This window comes from Canis lupus, chromosome 16 (assembly GCF_003254725.2).
Source record: "Canis lupus dingo isolate Sandy chromosome 16, ASM325472v2, whole genome shotgun sequence".
NCBI lineage: Eukaryota > Metazoa > Chordata > Mammalia > Carnivora > Canidae > Canis > Canis lupus.
This window is the reverse complement of record NC_064258.1, coordinates 28,165,864-28,184,818: the sequence shown is the minus strand read 5'-3', so window position 1 is coordinate 28,184,818 and position 18,955 is coordinate 28,165,864. Positions and strand designations below refer to the sequence as shown.

Below are 18,955 nucleotides of genomic sequence, written 5' to 3'. Positions count from 1 at the left end.
TTTTCATCTTATGCCTCATACATTAACATTAGATATATTTCTTTCTGGGTATGAAAAACATATCTAGATCTATAATTTTTTTAAAACTGTTTAGACACATGGAAAGATAATGCATATGCTATCTAACATGCCTTCTAAACTCAACTATATACCGTGAATATCATCTCATATACTACAGAGATCAGCATTATCCTCTTATGGATATGGATATACTGTTATTTATTTGACAAATCCCTCACTGACTGGGCATTTGGGTTATTTCAAATTTTTGCAATTAAAAATAATACTGCAATGAAAACCTTTATAAATATACTTTTGCCTACCTGTCCAATTTTTTTTCCTTAAATTCCTCGAAGAGGAAGTGCTAAGTCAAAGGGTAGACAGTCTTAATATGCAATGCCAGACTGCTCTATGGGGGGGAGGGCACTCCTTTCCGTATGCCTTCTCTAGCCAAAAAATTGTCTTATATCTTTGCCAATCTGTTGATTGAAAAAAAACAAAAAAAAACTCTTCTTTTTTAACATACAGTTATTTTTAGTGAGGCTCAGCATTTTTTATGAGTTTATTGTCTATTTGCTATTCTTCAGCAAACTGGCTCTCTCTCCTTTACTACTGTTCTAGGTAAGGTATTTGTCTTTTATTGTTAGAAGTGCAAACACTTTAGTTTGGTTTGACATTTGCCTTTTAAAACTTTGTATCTTTTGCCAGATAATATAAAATTGTTTATGTATTTAACTGCCAAATTTTGGGGTGGGGGAGGGACTTCAAGGTTTTCTATCATATGTTAAAAAAAATAGTATGTGTGGGGGACTGCTTCTCAACCTCAAGGCCCCTTATTTCAGCTAAAAACAAAATTTTTCAAGTTAAATAGGTAAGCAAGCAGCATATTTAAAACAAATGACATAGCTATTGCTAAAAAATTACAGTATGTTTGAAATTCTATAGAAATATATTTAACTCGGTATTCTAATTGAAAAGCAGACCCTATTGTGCTCTCTTAAATAGTATCTGTTTTCTTAGTAAAATGATAAACATATATGCCTGTAAAATGTACAGTTTTTAAAAAATATCACTAACCTTGCTCAGTAAAGGTTTGTTAAGGACAGGCTTCTTAGAAGGAGAAAGTTTTAGGAAAATAATGGTAATCACACATACTTCTTACACTATTCTATTAAGATCTAAAAGCTTTTTTCTTTTTTTAAACAAAGATTTTATATATTTATTCATGAAAGACACACATAGAGGCAGAGACACAGAGAGAGAAGCAGGCTCCATGCAGGGAGACCGATGTGGGACTTGATCTACGGATTCCAGGATCACGCCCTGGGCTGAAGGCAGGCGCTTATCTGCTAACCCACCCAGGTGCCTCTAAAACCTTTTAATGAAATAATTTCTCTTTAAATCCTAAAGAGCTCTCTCCTTGCAATCGGTTTAAAGCTTCAAACAAGGAACTAAAATGGGCAAAGAGAACTATTCCGGCCAGGATATAAAATCTTGATTTCATTAGAAATCAATATAAATGTATTAGGACACAAAGAAAACATCTTCCCTACTACCTACATTAAGACTTTTTATTCCAAAATCGAGTAGTACATAGTTCATTAGTATAATTTTCAAAACATAGAAACAAGCCAACCAACCAATCCAAAAAATAATTCCAACAACTAACCTTCCCAATCCTCTAAAAACCAATTCAAAATAGGTTTCTTTTCTCTTTCTTTTTTTAAGGAAATAGCAGCTCTGTGCTGTTCTACCTATCTCCTAGCCAGTTTGTATACAGATTATGAACCTGTGTCTGAACATTGTCCTTGGAAAAACTTGCCTGTAATTTCCCAATTTGACCCAAACAATCTGCTTGTAATGTAGTTTCTTGCCAGCTTTACAGTCATTACAATTCCAGCAGCCTTCTGGCATTTCTATGCTTAGGCATTCCGGGTGGAATGAAGCTGGGCACGATTCACAGCAGAGCAATCTTCCACCTTGAAACAAATAAACAGTCTTAATAACTAAGAAAAGAGGAAAGAGAAAAAGAGAAAAGAGAAAGTTATTTTTTAAGTGCATTAACTTTGATTCAAATTGGGGAAAGTAAAGGGACTGAGTCAGGTTTATAGTGATGGATTAAAATAGAAAGCAAATGAACAATTTAGTTACTTCAGTCCCTTTCCAGGGCTGCAGTGGCCAGAGACTCGAAGCTTTTGAGTACTATGAAAAACATTTCTGTAGTCTTTACCCCTCTAAAATGTTTAGCAGGCAGCTAAAACTCTTAACAGATAACAAAACAGATGCATAAAATCTTTAGACTGAGTAGATTTGAAAACAGATTTTCAAAGAAATATGTAGCAACTTACTTTCTTTTCTCCTTGAGAGCTAAGAAAGAAAGCAATGGTCATCTTTGTATTTTAATCCAATGCCACAGTTAACTAAATCCCTTTATAATAAAATTAGCAAGAATGAAAATAGCCAATAGGTTGACCAGTACTTTTTTCTTTCCATAAAAGAATGCAAAAAAAAAAAAAAAAAAAAAAAAGCAAAGGATTTTACTTTCTCAAATTGGTGACTACATTATCATTTCCCTTTCCAGTAAAGATAAAGAAAGTCAAACAGGCTATACAGCAGTGGTTTGCAACTTTTTCATCACCAAGGATCCCCTTTCCCTTCCTCGGGGAACCATGTTTTTGAATATTTTATCCAAAAAAAACCCTCCTCAAACCAAAAAAAACCCAAAACAAAACAAAACAAAAAACAGAATCAAAACCCCTGTTAAAGGTAACAATTTATACTGTTTTTATTAACCAGAGAAATATATGACTGCCAATTGAGCTTCTGGTCCCAATAATGAAACTAGTCTTATATTAAGTTGTTCAAATCATAGCCAAATACAAAGAAATGTATGCAGCCTTATTTTGTGCAAATGTGTGTGTGATTCTGTTAGATTTTCTGAAATATTACACATAGTTCAAAAATTGTTTACATAAGTTTTTCTGACTTCATATTGAGAGAACCACTGCTTTATAGCATAAAACTAAGTAAATGTCACTGTAGAATGAAGTACCACACACAAGGAGATCCCTCTCCAAGTTCCCTAGGAAAATCCTCTCCTTTGGAATACACAAAATGATCTCTGGATTAAGACCAAAACAAGTGCAGCAAACAAAACAAAAGAATATTTTTAAATGCAAAGAAATAAAAGAGATTTGGGGGGGGAGATTAGGTATTTCTAATAGGTATTTCAATACGTCATAAAGAAGGATGTTAATTACTAAAGATGAAATATAATAAAGACATTTATTGCAAGCAAAAATGAATTCTATTGGAAAATCAGGTCTATAATCCACGAATGTACTGATATTTAAAATCTCATAAGCAAAAGGTTAAGAGCCTCTACACAACTTTATGAAATCACAGCTCCAACCTTTTGAGGTTTGCTATCAATGTTCCAGAAAATCTTTTCTTCCTGTAGACTTTAAAATTTCTAACTGATTAACATAAAAACAAAAACAAAATCTATATACAATCAGTGATGAAATAAATTACTATATTTCCTCTGCTTAAAAGCTTTTGCTTTAATCAGTAAGATTTTTGCCTTTGCAGATCTCAGTATGGATTCATTGTTCCAATTCTCCAATCTGCAGATTAGCTGCCTGAGTGCTCTTAGCCTATGTAGGGAATTCTGTAAGTTTCAAGTAAAATGAGATAACTGACTTCTCCATCAGAAAGGAATGACTGGCAGGGGGAGCAGTCTTTGCAAACAACTGTAGAGGACATGTGACTATTAGAGCCAATGTGGAAAAGTCAGCCTGGCCATTTTTAATGTAATGGAATACTCCTTAATTTTAAGTCTTATTTCAGAGGAAATACAGACCCAGAATCGTCAGTGAAAATAATCACAATTTTTTGACAAAAAATACACAAGAAAAATAGAAAAATGAAAATATGAACAATCCACCTTGGTGCTATACAAGAAAACTGCCTTAGGATGCAAGAAGAGGTAAGATATGGTTCAAGCTAAGCAAACAGAGGGCTCAAAATAATTTCAATTCATGTCAAGGTCAATACTGAGTACTGAAAACAAAGTAAGAAACAATTGAATTAATCTAATTTTATAAAGGTGCCAGTAGGAAATAAGGCATTTCCTAAAATGAATACCTCGGGTAGTCTCATTTTACTGCATTATGGAGTCAGTCAGGCGCCTCTGTCCATCTTTGTTTTCAAAGTAGGTGGTATTACACCAGTCAGGTGACATCATCTGACTTCAGTTGAAAACAAACAAGCAAGCAAGCCAACAAACAAGCCAATACTCTCTCCAACTTACTTCTCCAGAGGTTCTAGTCACCCTGCTTAGTTAGTTGTATTTTCTTTAAGTCATGAGTTGCCACTTCAGATGTTTGACAAGGAGCAAAAACATATTAAGCAGGCAACAAAAAAAAATTGGAAAAATACCTTATTTCAAATATGCCCAGTATATTAAGTATGGATTAGTTTTCCTTTAAACATTCTGAACCTGGCCCCCAGATCATAATGGGAATGTATACAGGGAAGGGCCTTTACCTTCCAGGTTATTCATTTTATCTTCTGGGACAATAACTCCCCAAATAATATAGTACTGTTAAATTACTTTTTTCTGTTTATTACAAGTAGGCTATGTAAAGCTAAATACAACGTATGGTTTTCTTCTATAGATTAAATTAATTGGGAGAATATAAATATACACTTAGCTCTTGGTTCTCTGTGAATAAATTATCCATAAGCAATTTTTCAGCTGAGCTGGTCTGTGCCTTTCAATATCCAATATTTGGGTTAATCTTCCCAGCTGCCTACTGTCTCCTAAGAGAAGGGCAACTAATTTTCATAGCATCTTAACAGAAACATTTAAGAAACAAAAGGATAACATGTATCTTAAAATCGAAATTTTAAGTATCAACATCTTTGTTTCCCTCTTTTAATAACCTACCCTGGTTTTTTAGTTGAAAGTTCATAACGATTGATATCATGTCTATTCTTTTCTGATGTGAATGGTAGTTCTATGTCAGGCAGAAAAGAAAGAGCCTTTAGAGTATCTTTCTATATTAAGCAAAATCCTAGCTTGCAATTTTAATAATCCACAGATATACGGAATGTGTGAGAATTTACTTAAAGAGAAAAGTATAAAAATTTGCAATAATGGAATTATTTTAAGCCCTTTTTAATAATGTTGCAGCCATATGAAGACACAGTGACAACCACCAAGGTAGAATTTACCAAAAGTAACAGATGGTGCTTGACAGGCATACATTTCCCCCCTTCATTTAAAGAGAAAAAAAAAAAAAGAAAAGGAAATGCAAAAATAAAAGCAAGAGATAAACTATTTTGATTATTACCTTTCTCACATTTCTTTTTGGAAGCTGACGAAGAAGGAATCATAGGTAATTTCATCAACTCTGCACGATTTGATTCATTCAGTAGGTAGTGGGACTTATAGGCATATGAACTGAACATGGGGTCTGAATGGTCCTGAACTATCAGCCCTATACGAAACAAACAGAAAGAGATGAGCTGCAATGAAACTACCCATGATTCCATGAGGGAAAAAAAATAAATCAACACCTATTATGTAGCTGTGCTATAAATTGCATGTGGGGGAGAGAATATGAAGAAAAATAAAAACCTGACAGAAAACTCTTGCCAGAGTTATTTTTTTATCTTTATTTTTTATTTATTTTTTTTTCTTGCCAGAGTTATTAAAGAGAGTTTGTACTACTCGGTGCCTTATCCCATAAAAACCGACACACCCAGAAGAAAACTGCAAGTTAATTTGGAGATGTAAACGGCATTTGATGTTATACTTAAAACCCCATTTGAAAGACAAAGCTATATTCCCTAATATTTAGAAGTACTAAGATCACAATCCAAAGAACAAAATTACATGTCACTTAAGAGTAAATAAGAATTATTTATATGACATGGTAGAGACACTGATCTACCTTCAATGTATCAAGTAGTACCAGAAGGCAGAACTGAGTCTCTCCTCTTCTCTAGTCATATCTTGAGCTATACACAAATTCTAGCTTTCTCTGCCAGACAATGAAGCTATTCTTTATCAATATAATACATGGTTTTAGGACACCTGGGTGGCTCAGTGGTTGAAGGTCTGCGTTTGCCTCAAGTCATGACCCCGGGGTCCTAGGATTGAGTCCTACATCTGGCTCCCCATGGAGAGCCTACTTCTCCTCTGCCTATGTCTCTGCCTCTCTCTCTGTGTGTCTCTCATGAATAAATAGAAATCTTTAATTAAAAAAAAATATATATATGGCTTTTTTTTTTAAAGATTTATTTATTTATTCATAGAGACAGAGAGAGAGAGAGGCAGAGGGAGAAGCAGGCATCATAAAGAGAGCCCGACGTGGGACTCGATCCAGGGTCCCCAGGATCATGCCCTGGGCTGCAGGCGGTGCTAAACCGCTGCGCCACCGGGGCTGCCCTAAATATGTGGCTTTGAAGGAGCCATAATTTGTTAAACTTCACTAAGGTAATGCAAACCATTTACATTTTTTCCCTGCCATGATATAAAGTGATTACTAACCTAAGGGTTTATAAAGACAGTTCTTCTGACCTACCAATCCAGTTATCCTGTTTGGAGGGAAATAGAAGATCTGCTCTAACCCACTTGTGACAGCCACTTCTCTTCTCCCTCCCATCTCATTCCCTCTTTGCTGAGTTCACTATAGGCTACTCCTAAACCTAGGGAAGTGTGAGGCCAGGGAACATTTCTAGACATCTACTAGATAGTTTACAATGATCTGTACTTTACAATAAGGATCATGACAAGGATCCCTGGGTGGTGCAGTGGTTTAGCGCCTGCCTTTGGCCCAGGGCGCGATCCTGGAGACCCGGGATCGAATCCCACGTCGGGCTCCTGGTGCATGAAGCCTGCTTCTCCCTCTGCCTGTGTCTCTGCCTCTCTCTCTCTCTCTCTGTGTGACTATCATAAATAAATAAAAAACTAAAAACTAAAAAAAAAAAAAAAAAGGGGGTCATGACAGCAGTTACATAGAGATCATTTTGAGAAGAGGCAAGACTTTTGTTTTTAAAAGGGTTACCATTTACTTTTTGCCATAGGTGTTATCTTCATTTGGTGCTACCCTACACTGAGAAAGATTCAAGAAACATCTCCGACCTGGAGAGAATGGAACTTAAAATTGCTAATTTGTAATAGCATAAAAATCTAACAAAAGTTATATAATGTCAAATGAATTTCATACATTTAATAGAAAGAAGCAGTGTAGTGTAAAAAACAGGGGGTTTGAAATGAGAAAGATTAGGTACAAAGGTTAGTCCATCTATTTAACAACTTTTGTGACCTTCAGGTAAATGATATAATCTGTGCTTCAGTGTTCCCAACCATATAAAATGGGGAAAATAACTCCTTAAGGCAACTGTTGACAATTCACTCAGATAGTGTATCTAAGTAGAGTTTGATTTACAGACACACAAAAAATTTGCTATTATTAAAATTTTTAAAAAAGCCCTAATCTATCCTCTCCATTATAAATTACCATTACAAAGAAAGGCAGAGAATGTTAAGTAACTTTTATTTTACAATACCTCCTCCCTCCCTTCTACCCCCACCCACCCAGATGGAAGGAAACCCTATATAATATATACTACACTGAAATATGACTGAACATTTTCTGTGGCATCACAAGGATCAGGGGAGGACCAATGTTCCTCTAAATCTTGAAACATTTCTAAAAACATTTCTAGATATTCAGTCCTTAAGAATGAGCTGAATAATTTTAAATAACCAATAACCAGGAACTAAGAGAAAAATCCTTTGTAAGGCCCATATTAGGCAAGAAACAAAAGCAAAACAAAGTTTTCTAATACTAAAACATACTCAATCTAAGCCTCCTTTTTTATGCGTGGATTTATTATAATAAATAAATTATACCTTTTTTTAAGGTCTCTTAAAAAAAAAAGGAGACCTCTGTAAAAACTGATGAGAGAACGCATAATATTTACTTGTGTAAACTATTGACTTAAGGCTTAAATCCCAATTTCTGATCTAGTTAGAATAAATTTCTGTAAAATGTTGAAAAGGAAAATGAAAGTGTTTACTGCATAAAGTTTGAGTTAAAATATTTGGGAATTAAATAATCTTGATTACACAGGTATTTAAATACAGTCTATCTTTCAGATATCTGTCAAATTGGTAAGATACAAATACAGATCCTGTAAAACATGAGTTTTCCCTCATTTCCATTATTTCAATCTTTTAATCAAGGCATCTAAGTTAAACTTAAAATGGTTAAAGTCTCTATAAAACTGGATTCCTTGATAATGGGTCATTTTCTGCTTATCTTACATTGAAAATACCTATTTTAGAAGTTTTCCAATTGCTGAATGAAAAGAAAGTAGTGGTTAATATACTGATGGTACTTGATTCAGAATGTACTCCATGTAAGCCAACATGATAGTTATTAACTTGACATTTAAAATGTTGGCTCAGGGGCGCGTGGGTGGCTCAGTCAGTTAAGAGTCTGCCTTCGGCTCAGGTCATGATCTCAGGGCCCTGAGATCCAGCCCTATGTCAGGCTCCTTGTTTAGCAGGGAGTCTGCTTCTCCCTCTCCCTCTGCCCCTTCCCCCGACTTGCGCGTGAGCACTCACTATCAAATAAGTAAATAAAATCTTAAAAAAAAAAAAAAAGTTGGCTCAGTTTACACACTCTAGTGCACGCACACACACACACACACACCCCTCTTAGTAAAAGCGAGTAACATTAAGCGCCTAACAAGGTAGAATAAAATATTTAACAAAGCGAGAGAGACTTCATCTTATCACTGACACTCATCTCTTTAAAGTATCTAAAGCTAGCCATTCATTTGATAATTTATTTCCATACTATCATTACTTCCTTGCAGGTGGGGAGATGGAAAAGACAATAATGCTCAATTATAGTGATGAAAATCAAGATATTTTTATCATGAGGTCTTTATTCATTTTCATTTCACAAATATGTCACCAGGGGTGACTTTTTATTTGACTATTTTAATCCTTTCTGCCACTTGTTATAACGTGGCACAAAACATTACAGATCTATTCCTCCATGTACTGGCCAGGTTTCAGAGCAGAATACAGTTGTAATTGCTCTAGTAAAGAAAGACACAATGCTTCTCCTCTAATGGCAGAGAGCCCCAAGTGCTTACCACAAACTCTGGCAAACTGAAAGCTATACATACAAGGACTCAGCTGGCTGCCAGAAGAAGGATTGCCATTTACTTAAATTTTTTACTGCCAACCTCCTCTGGTTATTTTTTTAAAAACAAAAGACACAAAACCAAAACAACTCAAGATCTGTCACATTACCTAAATTCTGCTTAAAGATACTTGAGTACTTTCACCAAATTAAAAGAACTATCTTCTAAAGCAAAAACCAAATAAAACCAAAACCAAACCAAACACCTTATCTTCAGTGTAGTCTAAATATAATTTAATAGGCCTGATACACCATGGAGTCCTTCCAAATATTTCATACTAAGGTAAGTTCAGAAAACTTAGCCCTTGTATTTAAAAAAAAACAAATTAGGGAATATTAATTTCTAAAATGTTTAACAAATACTAAAAATTGTTTTATTATTTATTATAATACAGCTGTAAAACTGAATACTCTGTATATTCAACTAAAGAAATTCTGTTTCATATTTATCACAAACTGAAGTTCACTGACCCCTCAGGGACACAATAATGTTTTTACTTGATCAATCTCTTGGCATACTTAAATATCAACAGCTGGCAAGTAAGAAAGCTTGTATTGCTGGCTCTTAGCTACCATCACCACATATGTTGCCTTGGCTGTATCGCATCAGCCCTTCTTCAGTGCCAGACCAAAACATGATAAAATACAACATAAACAATTAAAACATAAATGTGGGCAGCCCCGATGGCGCAGCGGTTTAGTGCCGCCTGCAGCCCAGGGCGTGATCCTGGAGACCCTGGATAGAGTCCCACGTCAGGCTCTCTGTATGATGCCTGCTTCTCCCTCTGCCTGTGTCTCTGCCTCTGTCTATGAATAAATAAATAAAATCTTAAAAAAAATAAAATAAAAAATAAAACATAAATGTGCTCATCTTGTCTTCCAAGTGATATCTCAAATTAGTTGAAAACTCTGGATTAAAGAATATGACATGGGAAGAGTTTACTTTGAATATGAGAACTGTTTGCAGAAGAGAACAGATGAATCTTTAGATGCTCCATACAGGAACAATAAGAACTTGTCAGTAATTCTCAGTTATTAAAAGAAATGCAGATATTAGCTTAATTTAGAGAAGTAATATGCTAATAATCTGTTTACTATTATAAAAGGGACTACTGAAAATGTCAATCTCTCAGGGATATTACTGAAACTCTTATTTGATGGGGAAATATGCCAATGAACTCAAAGACATAAAGAGAAAGTACTGACACTCACCTCTTGCACAAACGAAACAAAAGCCTACATTTATGGCAGAGGAAGAACTGCTTTTCCGTTTGGAATGATTACTACAGATGAGATTGTAGGAGGATATAAATATGCTGCCAGCAGCAATGCAAGCATCTCCAGAGTGATAGGCTACTGGACATCTCAAACATCGCATCATGCGACCTGTTTAAAGACAAATCAGAAGAAACAAAATCTACATAAGTAGACATCAGTTGGATATAAAACAAGTTTTTTGAAGCTGGGCTCTTTTGGGTTTCATGTGATGTGGTTATTTGAAGATAATATTTTTCTCCACAATGTTTGGTTCTGTCATTCCTGTGCAGGATCCTTAATGCAGTGCCCATCGAGAGATCACTCAAAGAAAAACTTGTTTGCTCCAGTGACGGAGAGATGGTGATCTCAATGTCACCCGTGAAACAAATTTTCAAGGGTAATTTTGAATATATGGAATTTTCTTCTCATGATCTAAATTAGAACCAATTCTCTACTTATCATGCTATTAATTGTGGCTGTGCAGTTATATCTACAGATACATGGAGGTATAATACCAAATATTCTTTAAAATAATGTGCTTATTATTTGCTACTGCACTGAAAAAAAAAAAACCAAAACCTTAGTCCCCCCCCCCTTTTTTTTTTGTTCTGTTTTACCTTTACTTGCTTTGTAGATATCTTTTTCCATGGAACAGGCAGAGCAACAGTGCTGGGGACAACGGAATCCTTTTGATTCAAAGATGGCAGTGGGGAATTTGCGGACACAGGCTTCATGATAAAATTTCCCACAAGCACCAACAGAGCAACGCTTCACATCTGTACCAGACACTTTACATGAAAAACATGGGTGCTGTCCTGAAAAATTGATTGAAGAACACAGATTAAATAAAATCTGATTAAAGCATATTCTTTTTTTATTTTTTTAAAACATATTCTTTTTCTTTTTATTTTTTAAAGCATATTCTTTTTAAATAGAAGCAGCTAATGACACCAAAGAGACTCTACTATTACACATAAGAATTTCACATGCAAAAAAAGGCACTGAAAATAAATGGCTAAATTAAAAAGTTATTTATTTGTTTAAATTTATTTTTTATTTTGAATTTTAGTTAACATACAGTGCAATACTGGTTCCTGGAGTGGAATTTAGTGATTCATCACTTACATATGACACCTGGTGCTCATCACAAGTGCCCTCTTTAATACTCACCACTCATCTAGCCCATCTCCCACCCACCTCTCTCCATCATCCTTCAGTTTGTTCTCTATAGTTAAGAGTCACTTACGGCTTGTTTCCCTCTCTCCTTTTTCTTTCCTTTTCCTCTTCCCATATGTTCATCTGTTTTCTTAAATTCCACATGAGTGAGATATCATTCTTATCTTTCTGACTTATTTCACTTAGCATAATACACTCTAGTTTCATCCACCTCATTGGAAACGGCAAGGTTTCATTTCTTTTGATGGCTGAATAATATTCTATTATACATATATATGTATATATAGTAGAAATATTATATATATAAATACATACACACATACACACCCTTCCCATATCTTCTTTATCCATTCATCAGTTGATGGACATTTGGGCTCTCTCCATAGTTTGGCTATTGTTGATAATGCTGCTATAAACATCGGGGGTGCATGTATCCTTTCAAATCAGTATTGTTTTATCCTTTGGGTAAATACCTAGTAGTGCAATTGCTGGACTGTAGGGTAGCTCTATTTTTAACTTTTGAAGGAGCCTCCAAACTGTTCTCCAGAGTGGCTGCACCAGTTTGCATCCTACCAGAAGGTTCCCCTTTCTCTGCGTCCTTGCCAACACCCGTTGTTTCTTGTGTTGCTAATTTCAGTCATTCTGACAGATGTGACATGGTTTCTCATCATGGTTTTGATTTGCATTTCCCTGATGATGAATGATGTTGAGCATCTTTTCATGTGTCTGTTAGCCATCTGGATATCTTCTTTGGAAAAGTTTCTATTCATGTCTTATGCCCATTTATTAACTGGACTGTTTTGGGTTTTGAGTTTGAGAAGTTCTTTATAGATTTTGGATACTAATTCTCTATCAGATATGTCATTTGCAAATACCTTCTCCCATTCTGTAGATTGCCTTTTAGTTTTGTTGTTTCCTTGTCTGTGCAGAAGTTTTTTACCTTGATGAAGTCCCAATAGCTCATTTTTGCTTTTGTTTTCCTTGCCTCTGGCAATGTGTCCAATAAGAAGTTGCTATGGCTATGGTCAAAGAGGTTTCTGCCTATGTTCTCCTCTAGGATTTTGACGGCTTCCTGTTTCACATTCAGGTCTTTCATCCATTTTGCATTCATTTTTGTGTATGGTGTAAGAAAGCGGTCCAGTTTCATTCTTCTGCATGTGGCTGTCCAGGTTTCCCAACAACATTTGTTGAAGAGACGGTCTTTTTTTGGATATTCTTTCCTACTTTGTCAAAGATTAGTTGACCATATAGTTGTGGGTCCATTTCTGGGTTCTCTATTCTGCTCCACTGATCTGTGTTCTGTTTTTGTGCCAGTACCATACTGTCTTGATAACTATAGCTTTGTAATATAGCTTGAAATCTGGAATCGTGATGCTTCCAGTTTTGTTTTTCTTTTCCAACATTGCTTTGGCTATTTGGGGTCTTTTGTGATTCCATACAAATTTTAGGATTGTTTATTCTAGCTCTGTGAAAAATGCTGATGGTATTTTGATAGGGATTTGCATTAAATGTGTAGACTGATTTGTATAGTACAGAAATTTTAACAATGTTCTTCCAACCCACAAGCATGGAATGCTTAAAAGGTTATTTAATAAATTTGGCTAGAATTATTGATTTGCTAGAATAACTGAACATCAGTTTAGAGATAAGGCAGGAAAAACAATTTAGATCTTCACTTCTCATTCTATAATAAAATTAATCCATAAAAAAACCCAGAACAGAATTTTTCAACACACTGGAGAGTGGGAAGGTCTTCCCAACCAAGAATAAATAAATTACCAAAGACAAGACAGATTCCATTAGTCACTTAACAATTTCCATATGTAAAACAGACACACAATGAAAACTCATAATCCGAATACAAAACACAGAAAATTACAGCTACATATTCAAACTGTAGTAAACCAAGAACAAAGAGAAAATATTAATATTAACCACAGAAAAGACAATGACCTCCAAAGAAGCAACAATAAGACTGTGAGCTGACAGCAAGGGACAAATGGGAGCCAGGACACAGTGGGATATTATTTTCAAAGGGCTGAAAGAAAACTGTTACTAAGCCACCATTCAATATCCAGTGAAAGCACTCTTTAAGAATGAAGTGAAATTAATATACATTGGGAGGATTAAAAAACCCAAAAGTTCTTTTTTTTGAAAAAGATTAATAAAACTGGTATCTCTGACAAGAATGACAAAAAAAGAAAAAGCAACAATATTAACAATATGAGAACTAGTGTACATCACTATAAATCTTATAACTATTTGAGTATATTTTTGCTAATAAATTTGAAAATTGACATGAACAGATTCTTAGAAATGCATAATTACCAACACACAAAAATAAGCAGAAAATATGAATAATTCTATGAAGCATTAAAAAAATTGAAACTATAATTAAAAACCTCCCTACAAAGAAAACTTTAAGCTTAGAGGGCCTCCACTGGTCAATCTGTCAAACATTTAAAGTTAGAAATAATAATTATAGAAAAGGATAAAAAGAAGGAACAAGGCAGATGTGGAAAAATATATGCAACAAAGATGAACAAAGGATTATGTTTTGTTACAAAAAGAGTTCACATGTGGAGAAAATACATGCAATATGAACAAGATATATACAGAACTACAAATCAGGGGCGCCTGGGTGGCTCAGCAGTTTGGTGCCTGCCTTTGGCCCAGAGCATGATCCTGGAGTCCCAGGATCGAGTCCCACATCAAGCTCCCTGCATGGAACCTGCTTCTCCCTCTGCGTATGTCTCTGCCTCTCTCTGTATCTCTCATGAATAAATAAGTAAAATCTTAAAAAAAAAAACAAAACAAAACAAAAAAAAACTACAAATCAATATAGAAATATAGAAGCAGAACAGCCTGATATAAAAGTTGGCAGGAGCATCTCCTGGCTTGGACAGTAGAGTTTGTTACTCTTGATCTTGGAGTGGTAAGGTTAAGCCCCACATTGAGCAAAGGGCTTACTTAAAAATGACTGATTGAATGAATGAATAAATAAAGTGGACAGAATATGAAGAGGCGACTTACAGAAAGCAGAAAGGCAAACAGCCAATAAGCATATAAAAAAGAACTGTCAACTTCTCAACTAATACTCAGATAAATGCTAATTAAACCCAAGTAATATTTAAAAATTCATCAAATAAGAAAAAGAGTTTGATGATATAAACTGTTGATGGGGTATAGGAAACAGGTACTCTTACATACTGTGTAGGAGTTAGGTTGGAAGAAACTACCTTAGAAGGCTACATGGCAGTATCCAATAATCGCACATTCACTTTCTGTGACCTAGAAATTCTGCATTTGCTGTCTGCATTAGGGAAGACTTGTACATTTAAAAGGATATTGGCTGAAGCACTGTTTGTAACTGCAAAAAACTGAAAGCAATTCAAACATCCTTCAACAGAATCGTTAAACTATAATATATGCTATGGAACACTATGCAGTAATTAAATAGAATTGACATAAAAAGAGCTCCAGGGATCCCTGGGTGGCGCAGCGGTTTAGCGCCTGTCTTTGGCCCAGGGCGCGATCCTGGATACCCGGGATCGAATCCCACATCGGGCTCCCAGTGCATGGAGCCTGCTTCTCCCTCTGCCCATGTCTCTGCCTCTCTCTCTCTCTCTCTCTGTGTGACTATCATAAATAAATAAAAAATTAAAAAAAGAATTAAACAAAAAAAAAAAAGAGCTCCAAGATAGTGAAAAAAGGAAGCTGCAGAACAATTAATACATTTTTGTTACAATACACAAAAAAATGTTACATACACATGTATGTGCACACACACATGGTTGACCTATAATTACAATATTTTCATAGAATTATACTTATATTCCATTTGTGTAATTAGAAATACCTTTAAAATATTAAATGCTAAGAACACCTTTACCACAATATACAAATGGACAAAACAAGAATGTATCATTCACAAGAGAGTCAACAGAGATACATACAGAAAAAGATGTTCAGTTGTAAACACAGAACTGCAAATTATAATAATTTTGTTGTTTTGTTATTCTTTGAAGGTAATTGTCTTTTCTGTGGGTAATTTTCTGCCTCTTTTATTAGGATATGAGTTCATTGTGTGTTCATTTTACATACAGAATCTTAAGTGACTACTGGGATATCATCTTTTGGAAAGTGTTCAAGTCTTTTGCCCATTTTTCTTATAATATAGAAAATCTGAAAGAAAAAAATGGAATAACTTTTTTAAATGGAATAGTTTTTTGTTTTGACTTTTTACAGACAGATTTGATTTTGGAAGTACCTAAACTTTGCAAATGGGCTGAATTATAAAAATGCCTTAAAATTAGTACTTAAAACCATGATGTTCAAAAGTGTGTGATTTTTTTTTAAACTGGCATTGTTGTAAAAGTACAGCAAGGTTTGTTGTTGTTGTTTTGCTGTATTTAATTTCAAATTATATTTTAACATGCATGTAGATAGGAAAGCAATAGTATTGTTTTAAAAATAATTTTTAGAAATTAAAAAATTAAAATAAATTATTTTAAAGGTTAAGAGGTTTGACTTTACAGCTTTGCCTAAATCCATAAATTGTCTTATGAAAAAAAGAAAGGCTTTCACTTACATAATGATCAAAATAGGTCTAATATAAATGAAAATTGTTATAACCAGTGACACTTATACTATTAGCCAAACTATCAAACTCCTTTAAGACTTAAGGTTAGAGCCGTAGGATATGAGTGTTTCTAATTCCCTCCCTTCTTAGTAGTACATGGTTTTTGTTTATAATAATTAGTAAGTTACCCTGATTATTACATATTTTATTCACAAGGTCAAATTAAAGTGCCTTCTCTCCAGAAATCACATTTGTCTTAAACAATAAAAAGTGATAGTATAAGAATTTATTGGGCATGTATCCTATAATATTTTTATATGCAAAGTATCTATCTTTTGATAAAAAAAAAAAAAAAAAACACCTTTCTAAATGACCTTAAACATAAATGAAGTTTTTATTACTAACATGTTGGAGGGTAACAAATTAGTTTCAAACTAATTTTTCATGTGATATAAATAAATCAAAAGCAATTAAAAAACTTTAATTAATTTACTTTAGAGAGTATGTGTGTGAGCAGGGGGAGGGGCAGACGGGAGGGAGGGGAAAAGAGTCTCAGGCAGATTCATGCTGAGTGTGGAGCCTGACAGGGTCTGATACCATGACCCCAAGGTCATGTTCTGAGCCAAAACCAACAGTGGGACACCCAGACACCCAGGTGCCCTCAAAAGCAACTTTTTAAAAATTAAAAAATAATTGATTTTAAGCTGTGGTTAAAAGTATGTAACATAAAATTTACCATTTTAACCATTTGTGAAAGTAGTGAATTAAGTACTCATCATTTTGCAACTATCACCACCATCTCCAGGATTTTTTCATCATCCCATCCTGAAATTCTGTACCCATTTAAATGATAACTCCCCATTCCTGCTAAAAACTAGTAAAAATAAATAAATGAATAAATAAATAAATAAATAAATAAACAAACAAACTTGGTAAAAACTGTTCTTTCTGTCTCTAAATAAATTTGACTATGTAACTCATATAAGTGGAATCAAATAATGTTTGTCCTTTGTGACTAGTGTATTTCATCCATTATGTATTAGAATTTCATTTTTTATCTCATTTTTTTTCATTTAAAAAAACATTCTATTGCATATACACACCACATTTTATTCATCCATTCATTCATCAGTGGACACTTGGGTCATTTCCACATTTTGCTATTGTGAATAATGCTGCAGTGAACATGGGTGTATATACAATTATCTGTTTGAGTTTCTGCTTTCAGTTCTTTTGGGTATTTATCCAAAAGTGGAATTGCTAGATCATACAGTAAGTCTATGTTTAATTTTTTGAGGAACTGCCGTACTATTTTCCATAGAGGTTGTACCATGTTACATTCCTGCCAAAGGTGAATAAAGCTTCCAATTTCTCCGTATCCTGACCAACACTTCCACTTTTAAAAATTTTATAATAGCCATTTTAGTAAGTATGAAGTGGCATCTCATGTGATTTTAATTTGCATTTCCCTGATTACTAATGATTTTGAATATTTTTTCATGTGCTTACTAACCCATTTGTTGATTTTCTTTGGAGAAATGTCTATTCAAGTCCTTTGCCCAATTGGGGTGTTTGTTTTTTTGTTGAGTTGTAGTTCTTTATATAATCTGGATATTAGTCTCTTATCAGACATGGAACTTGCCAAAACTTTCTCCCATTTTGTGGGTTGCTTTTTTAGTCTGTTAATGGTATACAAAGTTTTTAATTTTGATAAAGCCCAATTTGTTTATTTTTTCTTTTGTTGGCTATGCCTTTGGTGTTACATCTAGGAGATCAGTGTCAAATCTATTATCATAAAGCTTTTCCCCTATGTTTCCTTCTAGGATTTTTATAGTTTTAGCTCTTAATTTTGGTCTTTGATCCATTTGAATTAATTTTGTATGCTGTTGTTAGGTAAAGGTCTAACTTCATTCTTTTGCATGTGGATATCCAATTTTCCTAGCACCGTTTGTTGAAAAGACTGGTCCTTTCCCACTGAATGGTTTTGCATCCTTGTCAAAAAAACCATTTGACCAAATGTGTGAATATTTGTTTCTGGGTGCCCTATTCTTTTTTTTTTTTTTTTAAGATTTTATTTATTTATTCATAAGAATAAATAAACAGGCAGAAAAACAGGCAGAGAAAGAAGCAGGATCCATGCAGGGAGCCCGAGATCTGGGTGCCCTATTCTATTCCACTGCTTTATATTTCTGTCTTCATGCCAGTATCACACTGTTTTAATTGCTGTAGCTTTGTAGTAAATTTTTATTTTTATTTTATTTTATTTTATTTTATTTTATTTTATTTTATTTTATTTTATTTTATTTTATTTTATTTTATTTTATTTTAATTTTATTTTACTTATGATAGGCACACAGTGAGAGAGAGAGAGAGGCAGAGACATAGTTGAGGGAGAAGCAGGCTCCATGCACCGGGAGCCCGACGTGGGATTTGATTCCGGGTCTCCAGGATCGTGCCCTGGGCCAAAGGCAGGCGCTAAACCGCTGCGCCACCCAGGGATCCCCAATTTTTATTTTTTAGATTAAAAAATTGTTTATTTTTTATCTTTGCTTTGTAGCAAATTTTTAAATCAGGAATTAAATCTTCCAACTTTGCTCTACTTATTATTTTTTTAAAAGATTATTTATTTATTCACAAGAGACACAGAGAGAGAGAGAGAGAGAGGCAGAGACATAGGCAGAGGAAGAAGCAGGCTCCATGCAGGAAG

The 18,955-nt window shown here is 34.3% G+C and overlaps 1 protein-coding gene across 7 annotated transcripts in view; it reads right to left on the bottom strand.

Moving 5' to 3' along the window:
* The window catches only part of NSD3 (nuclear receptor binding SET domain protein 3), a 123,931-nt gene that overhangs the window by 19,979 nt on the left and 84,997 nt on the right, over window positions 1–18,955 (bottom strand). For 4 of the 7 annotated variants that reach the window (XM_049094851.1, XM_049094849.1, XM_049094850.1 and 1 more), the window contains exons 13-16: window positions 11,108–11,305; window positions 10,446–10,619; window positions 5,358–5,504; window positions 1,823–2,006 (exon numbers count right to left, since the gene is read on the bottom strand). In XM_049094851.1, coding sequence (XP_048950808.1) covers window positions 1,823–2,006; window positions 5,358–5,504; window positions 10,446–10,619; window positions 11,108–11,305 — 703 coding nt within the window. The remainder of the gene's footprint in view (window positions 1–1,822; window positions 2,007–5,357; window positions 5,505–10,445; window positions 10,620–11,107; window positions 11,306–18,955) is intronic. The other 3 variants (XM_025431738.3, XM_025431873.3, XM_025431900.3) reach the window with 2 other exon arrangements.